We start from the raw sequence: 24,506 nt of genomic DNA on the forward strand, positions 1-24,506 counted from the left end.
TATGTATAATATTTCCATCTCACAAATAATGTAAATAACCTCAAGAGCACAGGTAATACTGAAATGTAATCAAATAATTAGGAAGTGGTACGTTTTAAGTATTTATTTTCTTTGTCTTCAATATTGCATCTCCCCCCACCTCAAAGGAGTATCTTGAAGCCCTAACCGCAACAAGACTGTATTTGGGATAGGGCCTTTAAGGGGGGCGGTTAGGGTTGAATGAAGCCCTACAGGTTAGGTCCAAGAAGACGGACCAGGACACTCTCTCCTTCTGAGCACAAAGGAAAGACCACGTGAGGACACAGCAAGAAGGAGGTTACCTACAAGCCTGGAGGAGTGGCCTCACCAAAAACCACCCCAGAAAGGCACCTCGATCTTAGATTTTAAGCCTCCAGAACTGTGAGAAAATAAATTCCTGGCTGTCTGAGCCCTTCAGTATTTTGTTACAGCAGCCCTAACAGACTAATATAAAGATAATTTATCTGTTAAGTTTCTATAACTTAATTTTTAATAATGGGCGTTTTAACAACTGGCTCACAGAATTCCTGAAAATTTAACTCAGCCATAAAAGAAATAAGGAAGAATAAGGAATATACTGACAGAGAATGATTCCAAGATACAAATGGAGGGTACAGTACAGTACATACAGTATGCTGCCTTTTGTACAGATAAAAGAGAAACTAAGAATACATTATTTCCTTAATTTTTCAGAAAGAAGAGAAAACAAAATAGTAAGAATTAAAAACTGATATGTATAAAGGATAAGTAGGAACCAAGAGAAGAAAGAAATGGGAGCTAGACTGCTCTGACTTTTGAAACCACAGGTATATATTAAAAAATAAACTAAGTCAAAGACCTTAAATTTTAAATTAACAATCAAATGGAAATAAAATAATCATTCCTAAGCTAAGCATCAACAATTTGAAAAACCATATTTACGACCCCTCTCCACCACCCAAAAAAGGAATCACTTTGGTAAGCATTTACCTTTCTATGTAAAATCACAAGCTTATTTCCAATAACCTACATGTATTTCAGTATTCACCTGAGATTGGTTATCTCTAAGATGTTAAGACAATAATGGAATTAAATGAGACTTCAAGATAAATCTGGTTAATTAATGCTGTTAGAGTGGAACTATTATAGCAATTTAAAAGCACATTCAAAACAACGGTTGATTCTGATCAGATCATGAATTACCTGCTTGTACTCACTGACACAACTCTGGCAGCAAAATCTCTTCTGCTGACCATCGATAACCAGGACATTGTTTCCAGCACCTTTGCTGGGCAGGTACTCCCCACACTGCTCACAGCAATTCATTATTAGACCATTGGCCATTCTGTATCTATTAAAGCAGTGGTCACTGCACAGCTTATGAGTCATATTTTTAAAGCTAACTTCATGGCGAATCTAAAACAAAAACAAGCAAAATTTTAAAAAACAAATTAATATATGACATGTAGCTAAGTAACAAGGTGCTCCAATAGAAAGAAAATGCCTCAGTTTTTCTGTGTAAGGCTTGTTTAGGGAAAACGCAAGACAAAGTACATTTCATTCTCCTTTAAACTTCTTTTATACACACATATATACGGTGCAAGGCAGGGAGGACCACCAGTGTCATCGCACAAACTTCTCTAGAGGTATCTAAAAGTGACAGGAAACAACCCAGTTTGGGCAGTGTTAGTATAAAACTTCCAAACAGATTGGAAATCTTTAGACAAATCCAAAAGGAAATTATTTAAGTATAAGTACACTGCTGTACAACAGGGAGGGGAGGACTAACATTATAAATAATTCAAATGAAGTACGTATACACAGATTTCTTTTTTTCATCAAATGCAAAAACCGTAATATGTTTTTAACGAAGTCCTCAAAAACATCCCCTCCGCTTGTTCCACTTCTTAAGCAAGATTGTTTGTTGTCTCTCATGTGCAGTCAGCCTATTTAAACACTGGTTTTTTCTGTGAGGGTTCCCAACCTCAGGAAAAAAGTCAATTGATGTGATATTTCAATTTTTTTGTAAATCATTCTCCCTATTGGAGAATGGGATTACATAATGGGATATTTATAAAATAGATTTTATATACCCTCACTTTTAAGGAAATACATACTGATGAAAGATTATGTCAAAACAGCTAAAAGCCAAAAATATTCCCATTAGTTAGAACTAAGTGATAAAGCACAAAAATACAAACCTCTGTTAGTTTACCACAAATTGTACATCTTGATTTATTCAGAGCTCCTTTAGTAGGATTCTGTTTGTCTTCATAAAGAGACAGACAAGATGTACTACAGAATTCCTGGAAGGATTCGCTCGAATCCACTTGAGCAACAATGGTTCCTTTCATTGTAGTTATATCCCTGAAAAATACGAGGAGCAGCAAAGTCAAAGAGTAATAACTGACATTTTTAATTTCCATAGACTGAAACCCAGTTTTAGATTAAGTCATTTTTACTATTTAAAAACTCTTGGCAATAAAATATGAACACAGAAGATTTAGAAGCAATACTATTAAACCCTAGCCACTACTCAATTTATCTTCAAGCTCCTAAACAAGGCTTTCAGATATTGGAACCACTTAAAAAAAAAAAAAAAAAGCTGTTGTTATTTACATGGAGTTTAATGTCAAGGCCTAATTTACTGAGGTATAAATTTACGATACCTATGCAATTTCCCTCTCGTGGGTAAGTAGAAAGCATGAGGTACCTAGGTCACAGGAATAATGCATCCTTCTAGAGAGGATAAGTGAACTTAAATACATCCCATAACCCAAAATAACCCCACCTACCATTCTATACAGCTTTCAACTACAATTAGAAATGTTAGGAAATGACAATATTGATGACCTTTGAAGTTTTCCTTTAATTCTGAAGTTCCAAGTCTTATATTGCTGTATGCAAGTCTACTACTGTAAAGCAACCAAAAAACTGTGTAACAATTGTTCCAATATTTGAATTTACTAAACCTATACAGAGCACTCAGCCTTTTCCAGTTCTAAGATCTAAAAATATCTTTACAAACTTGGGCTGCTTCAAGAGATGGTACAGAAAATCCACCTGTTTAACCCTGCACACAACATACTATATTCAGCTCATTTTTAACTAGTGAGAGCAGACCTAAAAATGGCAGGAGAGGATCCTGTCACTCCAAGGCTGTCAAAAAAAAAGGTACCTGAGTCTTGAGAAGTGAGTATTAAAATGACTTAACGTTCAAGACAAACATAAATAAATGCATATAATATCCAAAGATTTGCCAATTTTTAATAATCTTAACATGAAGGTAGTCCAAATTTTGACCTATTTTAATACAAAACTAGTCATACATAAATTGCTTAACAATTTTGTCTGTTTAGAACTAAATTCTTATAATTAATAATGTAAATACGCATGTATGTATTTTTACGAATTCAAGAAATCCAATGGAGATTACAGATAAAATTAATTATAAGGGCCTAGTATCTCAATCAACCCCAAAGCCTATCCAAATAGGAAGGCTTTTAATCCTAAGCCACTTCAGCTTGATAGAGAACACTTCAAATCCATTACAAATTTGAGTTTGGCTTTAATATTCAAACAAGCTTACAAATTTTTAAAACATAGTAATTCACCTCTAAAACAATTTTTCTCAAATTTTATACCACCAATATTCAACCTTAATAAGGAAATATGCTGGAAGGTAAACCTTACTTTTTACACATAACACAAAGTTTCTTTGGAGCAGGCTTGTGAGAGAAGGAAGAGAGGCAGGTGGTAGAACAGAAGAGGTGAGCTGATCCTTTTCGCTGATAAGCTGTCTGTCCCTTCTGTAAAGGCTTTTTGCAGTTTGCACAAGTGACTTTAACTGGTTTAGTGGGTTGCTGTTGGGCAGAAGGCTGGAAGATCTGTTTAGGAAGCGAGGCCACTGGTGATAAAGAATCCACCCCTGGCTGTTTCTGATTTCGGGGGAAGGATGCTGACTGGGAGATCCAAGAATCTAAAAAAACAAAACAAAACAAAAACACATACACTGAAATTTATATCAGAGACACAGTTTTAACTTCCCATTCTCTCCAAGTTTCAGACATCGATAAGGCGCAGTAGTATAGCAGAGCAGTCAAGGGCACAAACTTTGGAGTCAGAATTGATGGCTGACATTCAGGCTCCATTACCTACTAGACTGGGAAGTTACTAACCCTGTGCCTAACTCTTCTCTAAACTGGAAATGGTAACTTTAAATGAGATAGTACATGGTTTATAAACCACAGTGACTGGCACATAGGCAGCACTAAAAAATATTAGCCATTAGTTACTAAACAGGAAGAATTTACAAAATATTACTTTAAGCGAGGAACACATACATCAACATAAATATATAATAAAATCTTTACCAACCAGAACCTTTGACAAATACAATATAGCTCGGATAAAGTTTACAAATGACTATATTCAAAACATCTTTCTAGGGACGTCCCTGGTGGTCCAGCGGTTAAGGCTCCTCACTTCCAATGCAAGGGGTTCAGGTTCAATCCCTGGTCGGAAAACTAAGATCCCCACATGCCACGTGGTGCAGCCAAAAAATTAAAAAAAAAAAAAAAAAACTTTCTAAGAACAGCTTTTCCATATACATGTTTCATTCCATGGCTTCTAAGTATACCACATAATATCAAAGAAATTAGAGTGTTACACAGAAGTGGTGATGTTAAGCCAACGTCTAGCGACTGATGCGACACCCCGTTGCTCTACCGCTGCCAGCAGCACAGCTTCAATGGCACAGCATTAAGGCCTGGGGAACCGACCGCCAGGGTGCTGAGTTCTTCCTCCTCTCTTTCTTAGTAAGCTTCTTTGGGACTTAGCAGGACGTCTCCAGCTCACCATACTACTTACTGTTACACAGACTCGCACTACAATACCAATACACCATAATGTTTTTTCATTTTGAAACTTTTCATGCTACCACTTCTATTATAATTTCTACTACTTTGGTCTCTTGTAATATTTTTCCTTTCTAGTTTCTTCTGAAACTTGTATTTCCATACAAAAAAGATGCCCTTCCATATGAGAAACAATGTATAAATATATCCAGAGTATGAGGAAATTTCTTTACTACCAAAACCTTGAAGAGGGCAATTTCCTGGTTCTGACCCAGTCCATCAACCTAGTGGTTTCAAGGGACTACATATACTGCTATTCAAATTTTACTTTACTCCACAACCTCTCCAAATAAATATATGTTTTATACACAGAGTAAACAGAGTGCCTTCTGGAATCCTGTTATCCTGCTATCATCAGGGTAACTGACCTGTTTTAATAAAGAGGTAAAAATACTAAGGAACATGAAGAAAGCGAATCACTGAAGCAACTGGCAATTCCATATTATGAAGGGCCTTCAATCAAAAATTATATTTGAGGACGTCCCTGGTGGCGCAGTGGTTAAAAATCCACCTGCAAACCCAGGGGACATGGGTTCAATCCCTGGTCCGGGAAGATCCCACATGCTGCGGAGCAACTAAGCCCGTGCGCCACAACTACTGAGCCTGCAAGCCAAAACTACTGAGCCCGCATGCCGTAACTACTGAAGCCCGTGTACCTAGAGCCTGTGCTCTGCAACAAGAGAAGCCACCGCAACGAGAAGTCCGCTCACCGCAATGAAGAGTAGCCCCCGCTCGCTGCAACTAGAGAAAAGCCCCTGCGCAGCAACGAAGACCCAATGCAGCCAAAAATAATAAACAAATAATTAAAAAAAAATTATATTTGAATACATGTTAGAAGCAATAGCTTTTGCAACATAAATAGTAGCTCCTTAGGATTTTCAACCCTGCAGGCTTGTCATTTGAATATATACTTAAAGGAACCTAGTTAGGGACTTCCCTGGTGATCCAGTGGGTAAGACACCCTGCTCCCAGTGCAGGGGGCCTGGGTTCGATCCCTGGTCGGGGAACTAGATCCCACATGCATGCCACAGCTAAGAGTCCGCATGCCGCAACTAAATATACCGAGTGCCACAACTAACACCCGGCAGAGTCAGAATAAATAAATAAATCTATATATATATATTTTTAAAAAGGAACCTAGTTAAACCTAAAGGCATCTATCTATTAACTTGATTTTGAAAAATGACAATTTTTTTCAATTTCGTGCTAGGCCCTGTGTAAGTAATGCAATGGCTCCTTTTATCTATGCTTCGGTTCTTACATTCCCCTACTTTCAAATTTTCACCTCCTCCAACATCAAAATACTTTTAGGAATGGAAGAGACTTAATCATTCTCTATTTTATACAATGGACATTAAGGGATAGAGATCAAGTTGCCCAAGTCACCATGAGTCTGAGAGCCAGTATAAACAGCCAAGATGTTATAATTCTCTATGACAAACAAAGACAGCACAAACACACAAGAGCTAATCCATAAACTCAGAAGCAAGAGGTGTATCTGTCTGGTTTTCTGATGCGTACTTTACATTCCCTGTGTTAAGAGTTTGTGTGAACAGGAACACAATTCTTATTATAAATGTGCTTTGACCCAGCAATAGTCCTCAGGTACTACATATCCCGAGATACATGGATAAGAATATTCTTAAGAGTTATTTAAATAGTAAAAACTGGAAGTGAACTAAATAGAGAATTAACAAAATCAAACATATACTCTTGATATGGCCAAAAGTTCAAGATTATTGTTAGGTATTTAAAGGAGCAGGAGAAAGGGAAAGTTTGCAAAGCTATACCTATATTGCAATCTCAGGTTAGAATTAAATGTACCATTCTCAACAGTAAGACTGAATGTTATGTTCTTTTTCATACGCTTATGTTTTTAATATATTTATAAGAAAGACAAAATAGCTATTTTGAAACTAATTTGACTATTATCATGTCTTAAACTTTTATGTGAGCTAGAAGGAAAGACCCTCTAATACACAGCTGATAGCAGTACAAATTGGTAAAAACTTTCCGGAAGGCCGTATGACAATATATTTCCACACCTTGAAAATGTTCATACAACGTCACATACACACATATGCATACAATGACCTACCAACAAATATATATAAATACATACAGGGGGAAAGGATCTTGGAAGACATTAGGAATTTTCAAAACTGAGTAATAAGAAACGTATTTCTTTCAAAATCACTATAAAGCAGAAAATTTTTATAACCATAAATCTTTGGAGGGATGGGAGTACTGATAGTCTTTGGCCCAGTAACTTCACTTCTAGGAATATACTCTAAGAAATAATCAGAAATTTGAAAAAAAAAAAAAGTTTATCATAGACCGACAAGAGCAAAAAAGGGAAACAATGTTAAAACCAAATATGGGAATGGTATAACCAAATCCATCGTGCAGGCGTTAAAACTTCTGTGTATAAATAATTTTAATGGTATGAGAAAATACAGAGTAATATTAAATGGGGGGAAACAGGAAGCAAAATTATGAAGAACTGCACTTCAACCAAGTTAAGAAATACAAAGGAAAAACACTGAAAGACAACCACTCAAAGCATTAACAACAGTGGTAACCTTTCTTCATCATTTTTTAATTATGGATTTTCCAAACATTCTTCAATAATTAGACATTACTCTCATAACCAAAAGAATAATAAGTATGAAAGGAAAACAACTAGCATTTCACAGAACATTCTACATGGCCTTGGTTTCAGTCATTCCTTATTATTCTCCACAATCCTAGGTTGATAAAGTTGCTAATGAGCCTAAAACGATGAAGCCTGAGAAGGACAGAGAGAAGGTACGTGAGAGACAGGCAGGCCATACAGAGGCCTGGGGCGGACACAGACACGGTCAGGAAAAGCCACAGAGCTCTTCTCACAGCTTCCACAGAGCAAAGCTGCTTGCAGAAAATGTTTTCAAGTAGTCAAGAAATATACCAATCTTTAAATATAAGAAAAAATAACAAAGTGCTAATAACTAAAAATTAAAATCAGACAGGCAGTCAAAATTAAACACAGGGAAAGTAAAAACAAATCTAAATGCAATTATACAACATATTGCTCCTTACACGTTCTCTTTTTACACATTAAAACAATACTATTCAAAATACACTAGCATAGGGCTTCCCTGGTGGCGCAGTGGTTGAGTCCGCCTGCCAATGCAGGGGACACGGGTTTGAGCCCTGGTCCAGGAGGATCCCACATGCTGCGGAGCAACTAAGCCCGTGTGCCACAACTACTGCTCCTGCATGCCACAAATACTGAAGCCCTTGTGCCTACAGCCCGTGCTCCACAACAAGAGAAGCCACCACAATGAGAGGCCCACACGCCGCACCAAAGAGTGGCCCCCGCTCGCTGCAACTGGAGAGGGCCCGCGCGCAGCAGCGAAGACACAATGCAGCCAAAAATAAATGAATTTAAAAAAAAAATACACTAGCATAAAGTCAGTATGTGACAAATAAGATGCCAAATTATTAGACTTTAGTGGTAGTAGATATAAAGAGTATTTTGTTTTACTTCCTTTAGACATTAATTTATCTGATTTTCTAATAATCTACAGAGAAATACTATATACACGGTTTTACATCTCTTATTAGTTAAAATTTCAAACTTAAAAGTCAAGAGAATTAATGTATCTTACATGAATAAACTAACCAAAGTAGCACCAATTACTACAATAAAAAAAAGAATCCACCAGTGCAAAATCCCTTCCACGGGGCAGAAGCCCCCTCCAGGCTTACCAGGATTGTGATGAGCTGCAGACTCTCCGTTCTGAAATACGTCTCCTGCCACATTCATTCTACCAGGATTAAAAGGTCCTACTGCAGTCTTGGTCTGTGAAGTTAAAGACGGGGTGTATGTTTGCAAATTAACACCAAAGTTACTCGACTGCAGTCCGTTAGAGACATCTCCCAAGCTGGTATTCTGCAGTGATGTTACGTGTGTGATCATTAGGTTCATATCTCGCCCGTCAGTATTTTCTAATTGGCCATCACTCACAGAGCTGACACCTGTTTCTAAGGTCGTAACATTAGCAATCTGAATTTCAGAGTCTGGTTCTGTGGTGATACCACTATTACCCATTCCTGCATTTACCTTACTTCTTGAAAAACTGGAAGTGGAGAAATCCACATCATTGGTTCTGTTTTTAGACTCGGGTGGTCTCCGTTCAATAAAATTGGAGGAATTTTTCTCTTGCCCTTGATTTGTTTCCATGTCCTCTTCATCATCGATGACAATTGTCTCACTTACACTTCCCTTCTGAGAAGCCAATTCTTTTGAGGAAGGAAGAATTTTGGAGTCATTTCCTTGTAGCTCTTCATTTTTCGATGACGTAAATGTCACGGCTCTTTGATCGGCCACCACTGGAGCAGAAGGCGGAGGAGGCTGTACAGGCTCGATAAACACAACATCATCATCGTCTTCCACTGCTGAGTTCTGGAATTTACTAGCTCTATTCACTAAAGGGTTAGGCGGCCCACTAAATGAATGTCCTGCGTCCGTGAGGCTAGCTGCCATGGCCGTCCTCCCCAGCAAAACAGGAGTCTGATCAGCCACTTCTACTCCTCCCGATGAACCTGCGTCCATGCCAAAGAACCTGTTAAGGAGATGGGAAAAAAAAATTTTACAAATGTCACTATATGGTTTTTGATGTTACTCTAATTCAAAAAATTTCTTAAAGGTACTTTTACTTTCTTTCTTACTCTAAATGAAAATCATTCTTATCTAATATCCAGGAAAAATTTTATATGCATTCTGTGATCTTCTCTCATTCACTAATCATTTCATAAAGTTTACATGTGAACTTCTTGCAATATAAAAAGAAAGGTAATTATCGAATTTTCAGTAAGAATATGCAGTATGTTCCCGTGTCTACCACCTCCTTTCCACCACTGCTTACCCTATAAATTTTAACACTGAAAACACAGATAAATCCTTCTACACACATGTGAACAAAAAAATAACTAAAATCTGATCATGAAAATCTCTTCTCTATATTTATCCCATTTATCTACTGTATTAAATAAAATGACATGGTTTAATCCCTAATTTCCCTTATCTTTTTTTTTTAATCTACTGTTCTCATATTCCCTGGCTCCCACAGCTGTATGATTAAATCCTTCTGAGAATCTGAAATCTTTCTTGACCCCATCTAGAAACCTTAAATCCCCATCTGCCATGTCCTTTATATCCATGTATCAGGCTGAATAACGGCCCCAAAGAAATCAGATACTAATCCTTGGAAGCTGTAAATGTTACCTTGGATGGAAAGGGGGTCTTTGCAGAGATGATTATGGTTAAGGACTTAAAAATGAGATTACCTGGGCAGGCCCTACCTGCATCTTAAGTGGCCTCATCAACAGAGGTGGAAGGAGATTCCAGGCAACGTAACCACAGAGGTGCCTGGAGGAGATGAAAGTGATGTAGCCAAGGAATGTCGGCAGCACCAGAACTTGAAGCAGGGAGTGAGCCCTCCCCCAGAGCCTCCTGAGCGAGTATGGCCCTGCTGACACCCTGGTTTGAGCCCAGGGCCACTGACTTCTGACTTGTGACCTCTAGAACTGTTAAAGGAAAAAAGGTCTGTTTTAAGCCACCGAGTCTGTGGCGACTTGTTACAACAGCCTTAGGAAAATATCATCCACTCCTTGGTTACATCTTCAAAGCAACCCTTGATATGGTTACAATATCTGTCCCATTTTGTGGCTTAGAGATGCTGACTAGCCCAAGTCACACAGCTAGAATTCATTCCCAGGTCTTTATAACTCAACAATCCAAACTCTTCACAACTCTGCCACAGTTAACTCATAGTTCTGAGCACCAATTAGATATGCAGAGCTGTGCTAAAGCCAAAGAGACAGCAGGCAGTTAACAGTAAAAAAAAAAAAAAGCCAGAAAAGAAAGAAAATAAGTTATTGAGCACACAGAGGGGATGAGGTCATGGGCACAGGTGGTAATAGAACTAGTCCTGAACATGGATCACCTTAATCGCAGAGACTAAACAAGGAAAAAACCAACTAGAAGGGGAAATGAAGGGTGAGTATAGACTGCAGGTCAATTTGCAGACGGACAGATACGAGTGTGAAATGGTTTATTCACTGCAGCCTCAGAGAAGGTGAGGAGACACCAGCTGTACAGGCATTAAGACTGGTTTAAGGGCCCCAAGGCCAACTCTTAGCTCTTTGGTAATCCTCTCTCTTATAAGGCCACTCAGCCCAGTCTCAAAACAAATGGGCTTAAGAACACTTACTGCTTCATACATATTGCCCTTTGCTTACATTGCTATAAAAGCCTCTGGAAGGATGAGGACAACACTAATATAAATAATTATCACTTTGACAGACGGCTGACCCGGATGGAGAAATTATTCACTGTATATTTTGTTGCATTTTCTTAATTTTTGAGCATGATTTCTCACTTATTTTTTAAAGCTAAACTTAAATTTTTTAAAAAAAGTGATAATAACAGAATGAAGAGAAAACTACTCTACTTTGGAGTCAGAAAAGACCTCTTCGAGCAGGTGACATTTATGCTGAGATCTGGAATGATGAGAAAGATCTAACTGTGGGAAAACTGAAGTAAGGGCAGTTCCTGCAAAAGCCTAAAGGGAGTGAGGCTGGAAAATTCAAGCAACAGAATAAAGGCCAACGTGGCTGGAACAAGGTAGGTGGGGAAGAACAGGATGAGATGAGATATAAAGACAAGCACAGAACATACCAAAGGCAACAAGTAATTAACTGCATTCAACAAAGATTTACGGAGCACCCAATATCCACAAGACACTGTCTTAGACACTTGAGAAAAATCAATAAACAAAACAGATAAACATCCCCGCCGCCAGAAATCATGAATTTGGGAGTTCCCTGGTGGTCTAGTGGTTAGGATTCTGGGCTTTCACTGCTAAGGTCCGGATTCAATCCCTGGTCAGGGGACTAAAATCCCACAAGCCACGCAGCGTGGCCAAAAAAAACAAAAAAACCCCAAAAAACTGTGAATCACTAGGTTGTACACCTGAAACTTTTATAATATCATAAATCAACTACACCTCAATTAAGAAAAAAACAGTAGCTCAGATACATTAATTAAAAATGCCCAAGGTTCCAAGACAACATTAGGATTCAAGCACTATGAATCAAGCTTGATTCTAAAACCCTCTTCGTTCCTCTTAAACCAAAGCTGTGTGTGTCAGGATGGAAGACATGCTAATATTGGAAAACGGGAAAAGACACATTTATATCTGCTTTAAAGAAAATGGATAATTCCATTTAAAAACTTAAGGGGTGACTATCTGCCTTACCCAAAGAGCTACAAATTACCATTCCATACTCTAAGACACTTTAACTACACTTTCAAATACTAAAATATATACTACATCACCCGAACACAGCTCCTCAGTAAGAAAGACCTCTTTATGGTAAAACCATAGCAATATGCTGGGGGAAACCTTCATATAAGGCCTTCACTTAATTTTAAGTAAACATGAAAAAATTTTTAACATTACCATTACAGAAAGTTTTAAAGGTTGAAATAAGCTGAATAACATTTGATTCAAAATCTTTATAACTAATTCAATTAGGTTCTCTTAAAATACAAGTACATTCATCCAGTAATAGTTAACATTTATTTAATGCTTATTATGAGCCAAATATTCATGATGGTTAAACATTAAACCAACACTATGAAGTAAAATCATTATCTCCCTTATACAGATTTTTTTTTAAAAATCCAGTCCTCAAAAGTAAGCTGCCCAAGGGGCTTCCCTGGTGGCGCAATGGTTGAGAATCTGCCTGCCAATGCAGGGGACACGGGTTCGAGCCCTGGTCTGGGAAGATCCCACATGCCGCGGAGCAACTAGGCCCGTGAGCCACAATTACTGAGCCTGCGCGTCTGGAGCCTGTGCTCCGCAACAAGAGAGGCCGCGATAGTGAGAGGCCCGCGCACCGCGATGAAGAGTGGCCCCCACTTGCCGCAACTAGAGAAAGCCCTTGCACAGAACGAAGACCCAACACAGCCATAAATAAATAAAATAAATAAATAAAGATACATGAAATTGCTAAAATTAAAAAAAAAAAAAGTAAGCTGCCCAAGGGACTTCCCTGGTGGCACAGTGGTTAAAAATCCGCCTGCCAATGCAGGGGACACGGGTTCGAGCCCTGGTCTGGGAAGATCCCACATGCCGCAGACCAGCTAAGCCCGTGCACCACAACTACTGAGCCTGGACTCTAGAGCCCACGAGCCACAACTACTGAGCCCGTGTGCCACAACTACTGAAGTCCAAGCGCCTAGAGCCCATGCTCCGCAACAAGAGAAGCCACTGCAATGAGAAGCCTGTGCACCGCAACGAAGAGCAGCCCCCACTTGCCGTAACTAGAGAAAGACCACGTGCAGCAACGAAGACCCAACGCAGCCAAAAATAAATAAATTTATTAAAAAAAAAAAAAGTAAGCTGTCCAAAACCACAGCCAGGAAGTGGGAGAGGTCAGGATTTGAATATTCGTAACTACTATGTTATATGTGATTAAGTATTAAACAATAAAATAATGTAGCACAGCTCTTATTAATTAAAAAAGGGACACAGCCATTCAATAAAACAGTAACCAAATCAATATTCAAAATACACAGGTATCAAAAGAAAGAAATATGAAGCCCAAAGTGCCAAGCTAAAATGAGATTTTTTTTTAATTGGAGTATAATTGCTTTACAATGTTACATTAGTTTCTGCTGCACAAGGAAGTGAATCAACTGTATGTATGTCCCTCCCACCCCCACCGCCATCCCACCCATCTAGGTTGACACAGAGCACTGAGCTGAGCTTTTTAAACACAAATGGAGCTGAATTTGTAGTTAACATTCATTTGCCAGAAGGTAGGAAGTATCCTCATCAACAATAACAATTTTCAGAGGAATGTGGCGTAAATCTACTGAGGTTATGGAATGCAAACGCTTTTAAAGCATGAGTTTTCTCGATCTTGTCTATGTTTTAGCATACCTAAAACAGAAGACAACAATTTCTGGAGCTTAAGCCACAACTGAATCCACAGTGCCCTCTGGTGGCTGTAAGGTATCCATTCATTCTCCTCACAAGATAACCGTGGAGCAGAGAATAAGACTTTCTTTACTACACAGTTCTCTGCAGTAATCCACTTCCCAAGCAGAATAATTACTCAACCATAACAGTTATTTTCAAATCCTAGACTATAAATAAATTTGGTCACTTCTATATGTCCCTGAGAATATGCTTCAACTACCAAACACTCATTTAGTCCTATAAAGAAAAGAATCTGATTAAAGTTGATCATTTCTACCTTATCCAAATAAAATCTATTCCTTTTAGCCACTTTTCTACATTAAGTCAATTCTAATTAGCTATTTAACGTCAAGCAAATAACTTCACTTCTCTGGGCTTCAATTTTCCCTAGAATAAAAGGATATAAAAATAGTTCCCAGGGTTCTTCTTAGAATTTAAAGAGATAAATAACTGAATGTGAAAATCAATTAACACAGTTAACTCCTAATAACTACCAGGCAGTTTTTGCCTATACCTCAAGATTTCAGTAAGTTTCTAATTCATTTTTAAGCTTCCTTGTGATACTCCATCATTGTTATGGACCGAATGCTTGTGTCTCCACTCAAATTCATATGATGAAATCCTGGCCTCCAACGAGATGGTAGTAGGAGGTGGGGCCTCTGAGCGGTGATTAAGTCAGGAAGGTGGAGCCCTCATGAGTGGGATTAGTGACCATTTTGTAAAAGACACCAAGAGAGCTCCTTCCCCCCCCCCACCATGTGAGGACACAGCAAGATGGCAGCCTGTCTATGAACCAGGAACAAGCCCTCACCAGACAATCTGATCTGCAGGAGCCTTGATCATGGACTTGCCAGTCTCCAGAACTCTGAGAAATGAATGTTTGTTGTCTATGGTACTTTTGTTACACTAGCCCAAATGGACTGAGACAATCACCATAAATTATAAATGCTTTCAGCTTTATAATATTTTGATTCAGTGAGAATCAACATAATGCTTGATGTTCTCATGAAAAAACAAAGAAAAGGTAGTTAAAAAATAAAATGTTGACATTCATAACAATAAAGTATCAGTAGTTGCTGAGAAAAGCTTATGAACTTTCAAAGAAAATCACAAAGAAAGCATTTCAAAGTGATTCAAGAAAAACATTCATCACTTTCTCATTAATAAGCCCCAGAGCTTTCTAGGTACCGTAAGAGGTACAAAGAAAGCTAAGGTGAATTATTCTCTACTCTAGAGGAAAGGGTATTATTCAACATGTGTTAATGGCACTTGTAATAGTTCTGAGGCAGTATGACAAATTAAAATTTTTAAGAATAAAATTTCTTGGGAATTCCCTGGCAGTCCAGTGGTTAGGACTTGGCACTTTCACTGCGGTGGCCCAGGTTCAATCCCTGGTAAGGGAACTAAGATCCCGCAAGCCACAGAGCGTGGCCACAAAAAAAAGAAAGAAAAGAATAAAATTTCTTAATAAAATGGGAAAGATGGATTTATAAATATATTTATCAAACCAAAAGATATCATCCAGCTTAATGGGAAATATTAAAATACTATCATTAAAGTCAAGGTTAAGGTAAGGATATTCTTTATTATTACTACACAGCACTGCTCTGGAAGTACCGTCCAATGTAATAATATGAAAAAGGAAGATATAACAATTTGTAATAAGGAAAATTATCATTATATGCAAATTGTATTAGCCTTTACCTCAAAGACTCAAAAAATTTACCTGAAGAACTACTACAGTGGGCTTCCCTGGTGGCGCAGTGGTTGAGAATCTGCCTGCCAATGCAGGGGACACGGGTTTGAGCCCTGGTCCGCAAAGATCCCACATGCCGTGGAGCAACTAGGCCCGTGAGCCACAACTACTGAGCCTGCGCGTCTGGAGCCTGTGCCCCGCAGCAAGAGAGGCCGCGACAGTGAAAGGCCCGCACACCGCGATGAAGAGTGGCGCCCACTTGCCGCAACTAGAGAAAGCCCTCGCACAGAAACGAAGACCCAACACCGCCAAAAAAAGAATAAATAAATAAATAAATTTAAATTAAAAAACAAAAACAAAAAACTACTACAGTGAGATACAGACATACCTCAGAGATACTGTGGGTTCAGTTCCAGACCACCACAAGAAAGCAAATATCACAGTAAAGTGAGTCACATGCATTTTTTGGTTTCCCAGTGCATATATAAGTTATGTTTACACTACACTGTTGTCTATTAAGTGTGCAACAGCATTATGTCAAACACAAGTACATACCTTAATTTTAAAATGCTGTTAGAAAAATGACACCGATAGACTTGCTCAATACACCTTCAATTTTTAACAAAAAACTTTCAATTTGTAATAAAATGCAATATCTGAGAAGTGCAATGAAACGAGGTATGCCTGTCATTTAGTCAAGTGATGGGTATAAACTTAATATGTAGAAATTAATATTAAATTAATTGGATGGTCAACTGGAAACAGAGATAAAATTTTGCTTCCATCAAAAGACCAACTAAATAAGGAGATTAAAAAAAAAAAAGACAAACCCACAAGAACAAGGAGAACAAGGGATAATTCAACAGCACCAAAACTTTGGAAGAGGGAAAGCAAAGGAGCATGACTCATTGTAACCAACTCAGCACACCTCAAAAATCCACAGTAAAGAAAGTTTTGAGGGCTTCCCTGGTGGCGCAGTGGTTGAGAATCTGCCTGCCAATGCAGGGAACATGGGTTCGTGCCCTGGTCTTGGAAGATTCCACATGCCGCGGAGCAACTGGGCCCATGAGCCACAATTACTGAGCCTGCGCGTCTGGAGCCTGTGCTCCGCAGCAAGAGAGGCCGCGATAGTGAGAGGCCCGCGCACTGCGATGAAGAGTAGCCCCCGCTTGCCACAACTGGAGAAAGCCCTCGCACAGAAATGAAGACCCAACACAGCCATAAATAAATAAAAATAAATAAATAAATTTATTTTAAAAAAAAAAGGAAGTTTTGAAATGACCAGATAACAAATGAAGTTAAACTTATAGTCAACATTCACTTGTCATAAAGTAGGAAGTATCCTGATCAACATAATTTTTAGAAGAATAAGGCAACAGGTCCTCACAGGTCCTTAAAAACAGATGAAGACAGATGTCATCCAAAATGGCAGTGTCAGAAGTTCTGGGTATGGGTCCCTTTACCCGAGTAACTAATGAGCTGGACAGAGGGATTGGAAGCAACCTCTTGGATCTCTGCACCTGACTGGACACTAAGCACCAGGGGAGTGTGTGACGAAGAGGCTGCTGCTCACTGTTAAGTGGGCGAGCGTCCCCCATTCCTCCCCTCCGCTCGGCCAACAGGACAGCACCTGCAGTCCTCCGGGGTCTGGCTGAACACAGGACTGGCGGTCAGGGACTTCCAACAAAATCTGGGATTGTGGCTTGGGGTCCTCTTGGTCTCAGCCCTCTGGGCAGCAGAAGCATTCCCAGTAGCATCTCTCAGATTAAATGAAACACAACCCTGTATAACGTTCTTTTTCTTTTCTTCCAGACATTTACGTAAACTTTTTGTCAGGTCACTAGCTCACCACAGGGGTGATGGAACAGTAACTTCAAGGACACAAGCAACAAGAAATTCACACTCTGCAAAAAAATGTTTAAAAAGTCAAAAATAAACAGCTCCATCCCCAAGGAAAAATCAGCAATCTAAGGAGAATGGGAGAATCAGATACGCAGAGCTATAATACTCTCAGAATGGTATAAACACACAAAGAAACAGAAAAGTATGCCCTATTCACAGGAATAAAAGAATTAGAAACCATCCCTGAGGAATCCCAAATACTGGAGTAACTAGCCAAAAACATTAAATCAGGACTTCCCTGGTGGCCCAGTGGCTAAGACTCTGCGCTCCCAATGCAGGGGGCCCGAGTTCGATCCCTGGTCAGGGAACTAGATCCCGTACGCCACAACTAAAAGAGCCCACATGCTGCAATTAAGACCTCACACAGCCAAATAAATAAATAAATATTAAAAAAAACAAAAACATTAAATCAACTACCTTAAATATGCTTAATGAGCTAACAGAGAGCATGGACAAAGAATTAAAGGAAATCCAAAAACAAGGTATGGACAAAATGAAAACATAAACAAACAGATACAAATCATAAAAAGTAACCAAACAGGGACTTCCCTAGCGGTCCAGTGGTTAAGATTCCATGCTTCCAGGGCTTCCCTGGTGGCGCAGTGGTTAAGAATCCGCCTGCCAATGCAAAGGACACGGGTTCGAGCCCTGGTCCGGGAAGATCCCACATGCCACGGAGCAACTAAGCCTGTGCACCACAACTACTGAGCCTGTGCTCTAGAGCCCATGAGCCACAACTACTGAGCCCACGTGCCACAGCTACTGAAGCCCACGTGCCTAGAGCCCATGATCCACAAGAGAAGCCACCACAATGAGAAGCCTGCACACCACAACGAAGACCCAACACAGCCATAAATAAATAAATAAATTTATATTTAAAAAAAAAAAAAAAGATTCCGCACTTCCAATGCAGCGGGCACGGGTTCAATCCCTGCTTGGGGAACTGAGATCCCGCAAGCCATGTGGCATGGCCAAAAAAAAAAAAAAAAAAGTTACCAAACAGCTGAAGAGGGTGTGGACAAAAGTGAACCCTCCTGCACTGTTGGTGGGAATGTAGATTGGTGCAGCCACTGTGAAGAACAGTATGGAGGTTCCTTAGAAAACTAAAAACAGAACTACCATATGATCCAGCAATCCCACTCCTGGGCACACATCTGGAAAAGAAAAACTCTAAGTCAAAAAGATACGTGCGGGCTTCCCTGGTGGCGCAGTGGTTGAGAATCTGCCTGCCAATGCAGAGAACGCGGGTTCGAGCCCTGGTCTGGGAAGATCCCACATGCCGCGGAGCAACTCGGCCCGTGAGCCACAATTACTGAGCCTGCGCGTCTGGAGCCTGTGCGCGGCAACGAGAGGCCGCGATAGTGAGAGGCCCACGCACCGCGATGAAGAGTGGCCCCCGCTTGCCACAACTAGAGAAAGCCCTCGCACAGAAACGAAGACCCAACACAGCCATACATACATACATACATACATACATACATAAAAAGAATGTAAGCAGACAAGAATATCATTAAAAAAAAAAAAAAAAAAAATTAAAAAAAAAAAAAAGATACGTGCACCTCAATGTTCATAGCAGCACTATTTACAATAGCCAAGACATGGAAGCAACCTAAGTGTCCATCGACAGGTGAATGGATTAAGAAGATGTGGTACATATATGCAATGGAATATTACTCAGCGAGAAGAAAGAATGAAATAATGCCATTTGCAACAACATGGATGGACCCAGAGATTATCATACTAAGTGAGGGAAGTCAAACAGAGAAAAACAAATATCACTTGGTATCACTTACTTGTGGAATCTAAAAAAATGATACAAATGAACTTATTTACAAAACAGAAACAGACGCATAGACAGAGAAAATAAACTTATGGTTACCAAAAGGGAAATGGGGGAGGGGGATAAATTAGGAGTTTCAGATTAACAGATACATGCTACTTTTATATATAAAATAGATAAACACTACTTTTATAATAAATACACACTACTTTTATACATAAAATAGATAAATAAGGACCTGCTGTACAGCACAGGGAACTCTACTCAATATCTTGTAATAACCTATAATGGAGAAGAATATGAAAAAGAATATATATATGTATAACTGAATCACTTTGCTGTATATACCTGAAACTAACACAACATTGTAAATCAACTATACTTCAATTAAAAAAAAAAAAAGTAGCCAAACAGAAATACTGGAGATGAAAAATATAATAGCAGAAATGAAAAACTCACTGGAGGGTATCAATAGCAGATCTGAGCAAGCAGAAGAAAGAATCAGTAAACTGAAAGGCAGAAAAATTAAAATTATCCAGTCTGAGGAGAAGGAAAAAAAGAATGAAGAAAAATAAACAGAGCCTGAGGGATCTGTGAAACACCACCATGTGCACCAACACATGTAACATAAAAAGAGAAAAAAAAGGACAAAAAATATATTTGAAGACACAATGGCTGTAAACTTCCCAAATATGATGAAGATGAATATACACACCCAAGAAGCTCAACAAACTTCAAGCCAGATAAGCTCAAAGATAGCCACACCAAGACAGGTAATAATCAAATTGTGGACCCGACAGTACACGAGAATTTTTAAACTAAGAGAGAAGTGACTCATCATATGCAATGGATTCTCAAAAAGATTTGGATCATCAGTATATTTCTCATCCAAAACCATGGAAGCCAAAAGCTATGGCATGACATTTAAAAAGGTGAACAACAACAAAAAAATCTGTCAACCAAGAATTATATATCCAACAAAAAAACTCCTCCAAAATTAAGGAGAAATTAAGACATTTCCAGATAAACAAAGGGGAATTTATTACCAGCAGACCTACCCAACATGAAATGCTAAAGGGAATCCTTCAGGCAAAAATAAAAACACACTAGAGAGTAAATTGAAGCCATAAGAAATAAAGAACACAAATGAATATATAAATATATATATAAAGTAAATATAGAAAATCAATAGAAAGCCAGTATTAATGTACTTTCAGTTTATAACTACTTTTTTCCCTATGATTTAAAAGGCAAATGCATAAAACAATAATTATCAATATATGTTAATGAGGGACTTCTCTGGTGGCACAGTGGTTAAGAATCCGTCTGCCAATGCAGGGGACACGGGTTCGAGCCCTGGTCCAGGAAGACCCCACGTGCCACGGAGCAACTAGGCCCGTGCGCCACAACTACTGAAGCCCACTCGCTCTAGGGCCCGCGTGCCGCAACTACTGAGCCCGCATGCTGCAACTACTGAAGCCTGCGCACCTAGAGCCCGTACTCTGCAACAAGAGAGGCCACCGCAATGAGAAGCCCACGCACCGCAATGAAGAGTAGCCCCTGCTCAACGCAACTAGAGAAAGCCAGTGCGCAGCAACAAAGACCCAACACAGCCAAACAAATAAAATTAAAAAATAACTTATTTTTTTTTAAAATGTAAAAGGATCAAAATGATACAGTATCTTTTCTAATCACAATGGAATGGAACCAGAAATAACAGAAGCACAAATGAAAAATCACAAAATAGGTAGAAATTAACACACTTAACCAACCAATGGGCCAAAGAAGAAATCACTAGGGAAAGTGAAATACTTTGAAACAAAAATCAAAAACACAACATATCAAAACTTAAGGATGCAATGAAAGCTGTGGTCAGCAGAAAACTTATTGCTATTAATGCCTACATTAAAAATATCTCAAATCAATAAACAAACTTTACACCTTAAGAAACCAGAAAAAGAGCAAACTAAAGGTAGCAGAAAGAATGCAGTAATAAAGATGAGTATACAGATAAACAAAACAGAAAGCAGAAAAATAGAGAAAAAAAATAAGTGGTTCCTTGAAAAAATTAACAAATTTTTAGCTAGACTGACAAGGAAACAAAATCTCAAATTATTAAAACCAGAAACGAACAGAATTCCCTGGGGGTCCAGTGGTTAGCACTTGGCACTTTCACTGGTCGGGGAACTAAGATCCCACAAGCCATGCAGTGCGGCCAAAAAAAAAAAAGAAAGAAAGCAATTGACATGTGAATAGCAGACCAAAAATAAAAAAGTTAAAAAATCAATCAGAAATGTAAATAAGATAGCACTACTGATTTTACAGAAATGAGTAAGAGAACATTATGAGCAATTACATGCCAACAAACTGGATAACCAAGACAAAATGGACAAATTCCTAATACAAACTACCAAAACTGACTCAAGAAGAAATACAAATTCTGAATAGAATTATAACATGCAAAGAGATTGAATCAGTAATCAAAAATCTCCCAACAAAGAAATCTGGACCAGAGGGGTTCACAGGTGAATTCTACCAAACATTTAAAGAAGAATTAACACTGATCCTTCTCAAATTCTTCCCAATGATGCTATGCTCAACATCATCGGTTATTAGGGAAATGCAAATCAAAACCAGGAAACATGTCACATCCATTAGGATGCCTACTATCAAAACAAACAAACAAAAAGTAACACGTATTAGTGAAGAGAAACTGGTTGGTTGGTTGGTTGGTTGAAGAAACTTGATCCCTTGTGCACTGCTGATGGGAATGTAAAAAGGTGCAGCAGCTATAGAAAACAGCATGGAGGTTACTCAAGAAATTAAAAATTGAATTACCATAAGATTCAGCAATCCCACTCTGGGTATACTATATCCAAAATAACTAAAATCAAGATCTCGAAGAGATACTTGCATGTTTATGTTCACAGCAGCATTATTCATAATAGCCAAAAGGTAGATGCAACCAAAAGTTCCACGAGCAGATGAATGTATAAACAAAATGTGGTATATACGTACAATGGAATATTATTCAGCATTAAAAAGAAAGGAAATCCTGTTATATGCTACAGCAAGGATGTACCTTGAGATCACTATGCTAAGTGAAAAAAGATAAACACTGTATGATCACACATAAATGATATAATGTATCTCAAGAAGTCAAAAATCATACAAATAGAAAGTAGGATGGTGCCGAGGAGTAAACAGGGAATTGTTTAATCGTTATAGTCTCGGCTTTTCAAGATGAAAAAGTTCTGGAGATCTGCTGCACAATAATGTGAATATACTTAGCACTACTGATCTATACAACTTAAAAATGGCCAAGATGATAAATTTTATGGTATGTGTTTGTTTGTTTTTTTACCACAGTTAAAAGTAAAAATTAAAAAAAAAAAAAACAAAATGAGATACCACTTCACAGCAATGAAGATGAATTTTTTGTTTGTTTTAATTTGGCTGTGCCATGCGGCATGTGTGATCTTAGTTCCTCGACAAGGGATCAAACCCATACCCCCTATGGTGGAAGCATGAAGTCTTAACCACTGGACCACCAGGACGTCCCTGAATGTTTTGTTTTGTTTTAATAAATTTATTTATTTATTTATTTATTGGCTGTGTTGGGTCTTTGCTGCTGTGCACAGGCTTTCTCTAGTTGCAGCAAGCGGGTGCTACTCTTCGTTGCAGTGCGTGGGCTTCTCCTTGTCGTGGCTTCTCTTGTTGCGGAGTATGGGCTCTAGGTGCACCGGTTTCAGTAGTTGTGGCACGTGGGCTCAGTAGTTGTGGCACGTGGGCTCAGTAGTTGTGGCACGTGGGCTCTAGAGTGCAGGCTCAGGAGTTGTGGCGCACGGGCTTAGCTGCTCCACGGCATGTGGGATCTCCTGGACCAGGTCTCGAACCCGTGTCCCCTGCACTGGCAGGCAGATTCTTAACCACTGCGCCACCAGGGAGGCCCTGGATGTTATTTTTTTAAAAAGGAAAATAACAAGTCCTGGAGAGACATACAAAAATTAGTTATATGTAGAATTAACATGTGAGCAGTCAATTCCACGTCTAGATTTATTTATATACATATATACAAAAGGACTGAAAGCCGGGACTCAAATGAATACTTGCATACCAATGTTCACAGCAGTCTTATTCGCAATGACCAAAAGGTAGAATGAGCCCAAGGGTCCATCAACAAATGAATGGATAAACAAAATGTAGGCATACAATGGAATATTATTCAGTCCTAAAAAGGAAAGAAATTCTGACATATGCCACAACACAGATGAACCTTGAAAACATGCTAGGTGAAATAAGCCAGGCACAAAATGGCAAACATTTTAAGATTCTACTTATTTAAGGTACCTACGATAGGCAATTTCACAGAGACAGAGGTAGAAGAGAGGTCACTAGGAGCTGTGGTAAAGAGGCACCGGGCATCATGTTTAATGAGTATGGCGCTTCTGTCTGGGAACGATGAAAAGGCTCTGGAAATTAACAGTGGTGATTTTTAAAAAACACTTATGAATATACTTAATACCACTGAACTATACATTTAAAAAAGGTAAAAACGGGGCTTCCCTGGTGGCGCAGTGGTTGAGAGTCTGCCTGCCAATGCAGGGGACACGGGTTCGAGCCCTGGTCTGGGAAGATCCCACATGCTGCGGAGTAACTGGGCCCGTGAGCCACAATTACTGAGCCTGCGCGTCTGGAGCCTGTGCTCCGCAACAAGAGACGCCGCGACAGTGAGAGGCCCGCGCACCGCGATGAAGAGTGGCCCCCGCTCGCCGCAACTAGAGAAAGCCCTCGCACAGAAACGAAGACCCAACACAGCCATAAATAAATAAATAAATTTTAAAAAAAAAGAGTCTCTTATTCTACCTTTAAAAAAAAAAAAGGTAAAAACGGTAAATTTTATGTTAATACATTTTACCAGAATTTTTTCTGAAAAAAAAAAAAATAGAAGACACCTCTATGGGGGGAAAAAATACCAAACATACAACAATGATTAACTACAAAGGAAATATTTGCAACTCATATCCTAAAAAAATGAAGACAAAGAGGTCCTACAATCAATGAGATGAACCAACAACCAGTGAGAATAAAGGACCAAAAAAAAGTGAACAGAGTTCACAAGAAAAGAAAATACAGATGTCTCTTAAATATATGAAATATTTAAGAGAAATCCAAGTTAA

The 24,506-nt window shown here is 38.8% G+C and overlaps 1 protein-coding gene across 4 annotated transcripts in view; it reads right to left on the reverse strand.

The window, feature by feature from the left end:
• Window positions 1-24,506, reverse strand: part of ZMYM2 (zinc finger MYM-type containing 2) — a 101,535-nt gene that overhangs the window by 64,826 nt on the left and 12,203 nt on the right. For 3 of the 4 annotated variants that reach the window (XR_009005860.1, XM_057532536.1, XM_057532535.1), the window contains exons 3-6: window positions 8,664-9,520; window positions 3,691-3,976; window positions 2,199-2,364; window positions 1,201-1,413 (exon numbers count right to left, since the gene is read on the reverse strand). Coding sequence is in view for 3 of the 4 variants with exons in the window: in XM_057532536.1 (XP_057388519.1) it covers window positions 1,201-1,413; window positions 2,199-2,364; window positions 3,691-3,976; window positions 8,664-9,510 (1,512 nt within the window). In the remaining variant the exon portion in view is untranslated. The remainder of the gene's footprint in view (window positions 1-1,200; window positions 1,414-2,198; window positions 2,365-3,690; window positions 3,977-8,663; window positions 9,521-24,506) is intronic. The other variant, XM_057532537.1, reaches the window with a different exon arrangement.

This window comes from Balaenoptera acutorostrata, chromosome 18 (genome assembly GCF_949987535.1).
Source record: "Balaenoptera acutorostrata chromosome 18, mBalAcu1.1, whole genome shotgun sequence".
Classification (NCBI taxonomy): Eukaryota; Metazoa; Chordata; class Mammalia; order Artiodactyla; family Balaenopteridae; genus Balaenoptera; species Balaenoptera acutorostrata.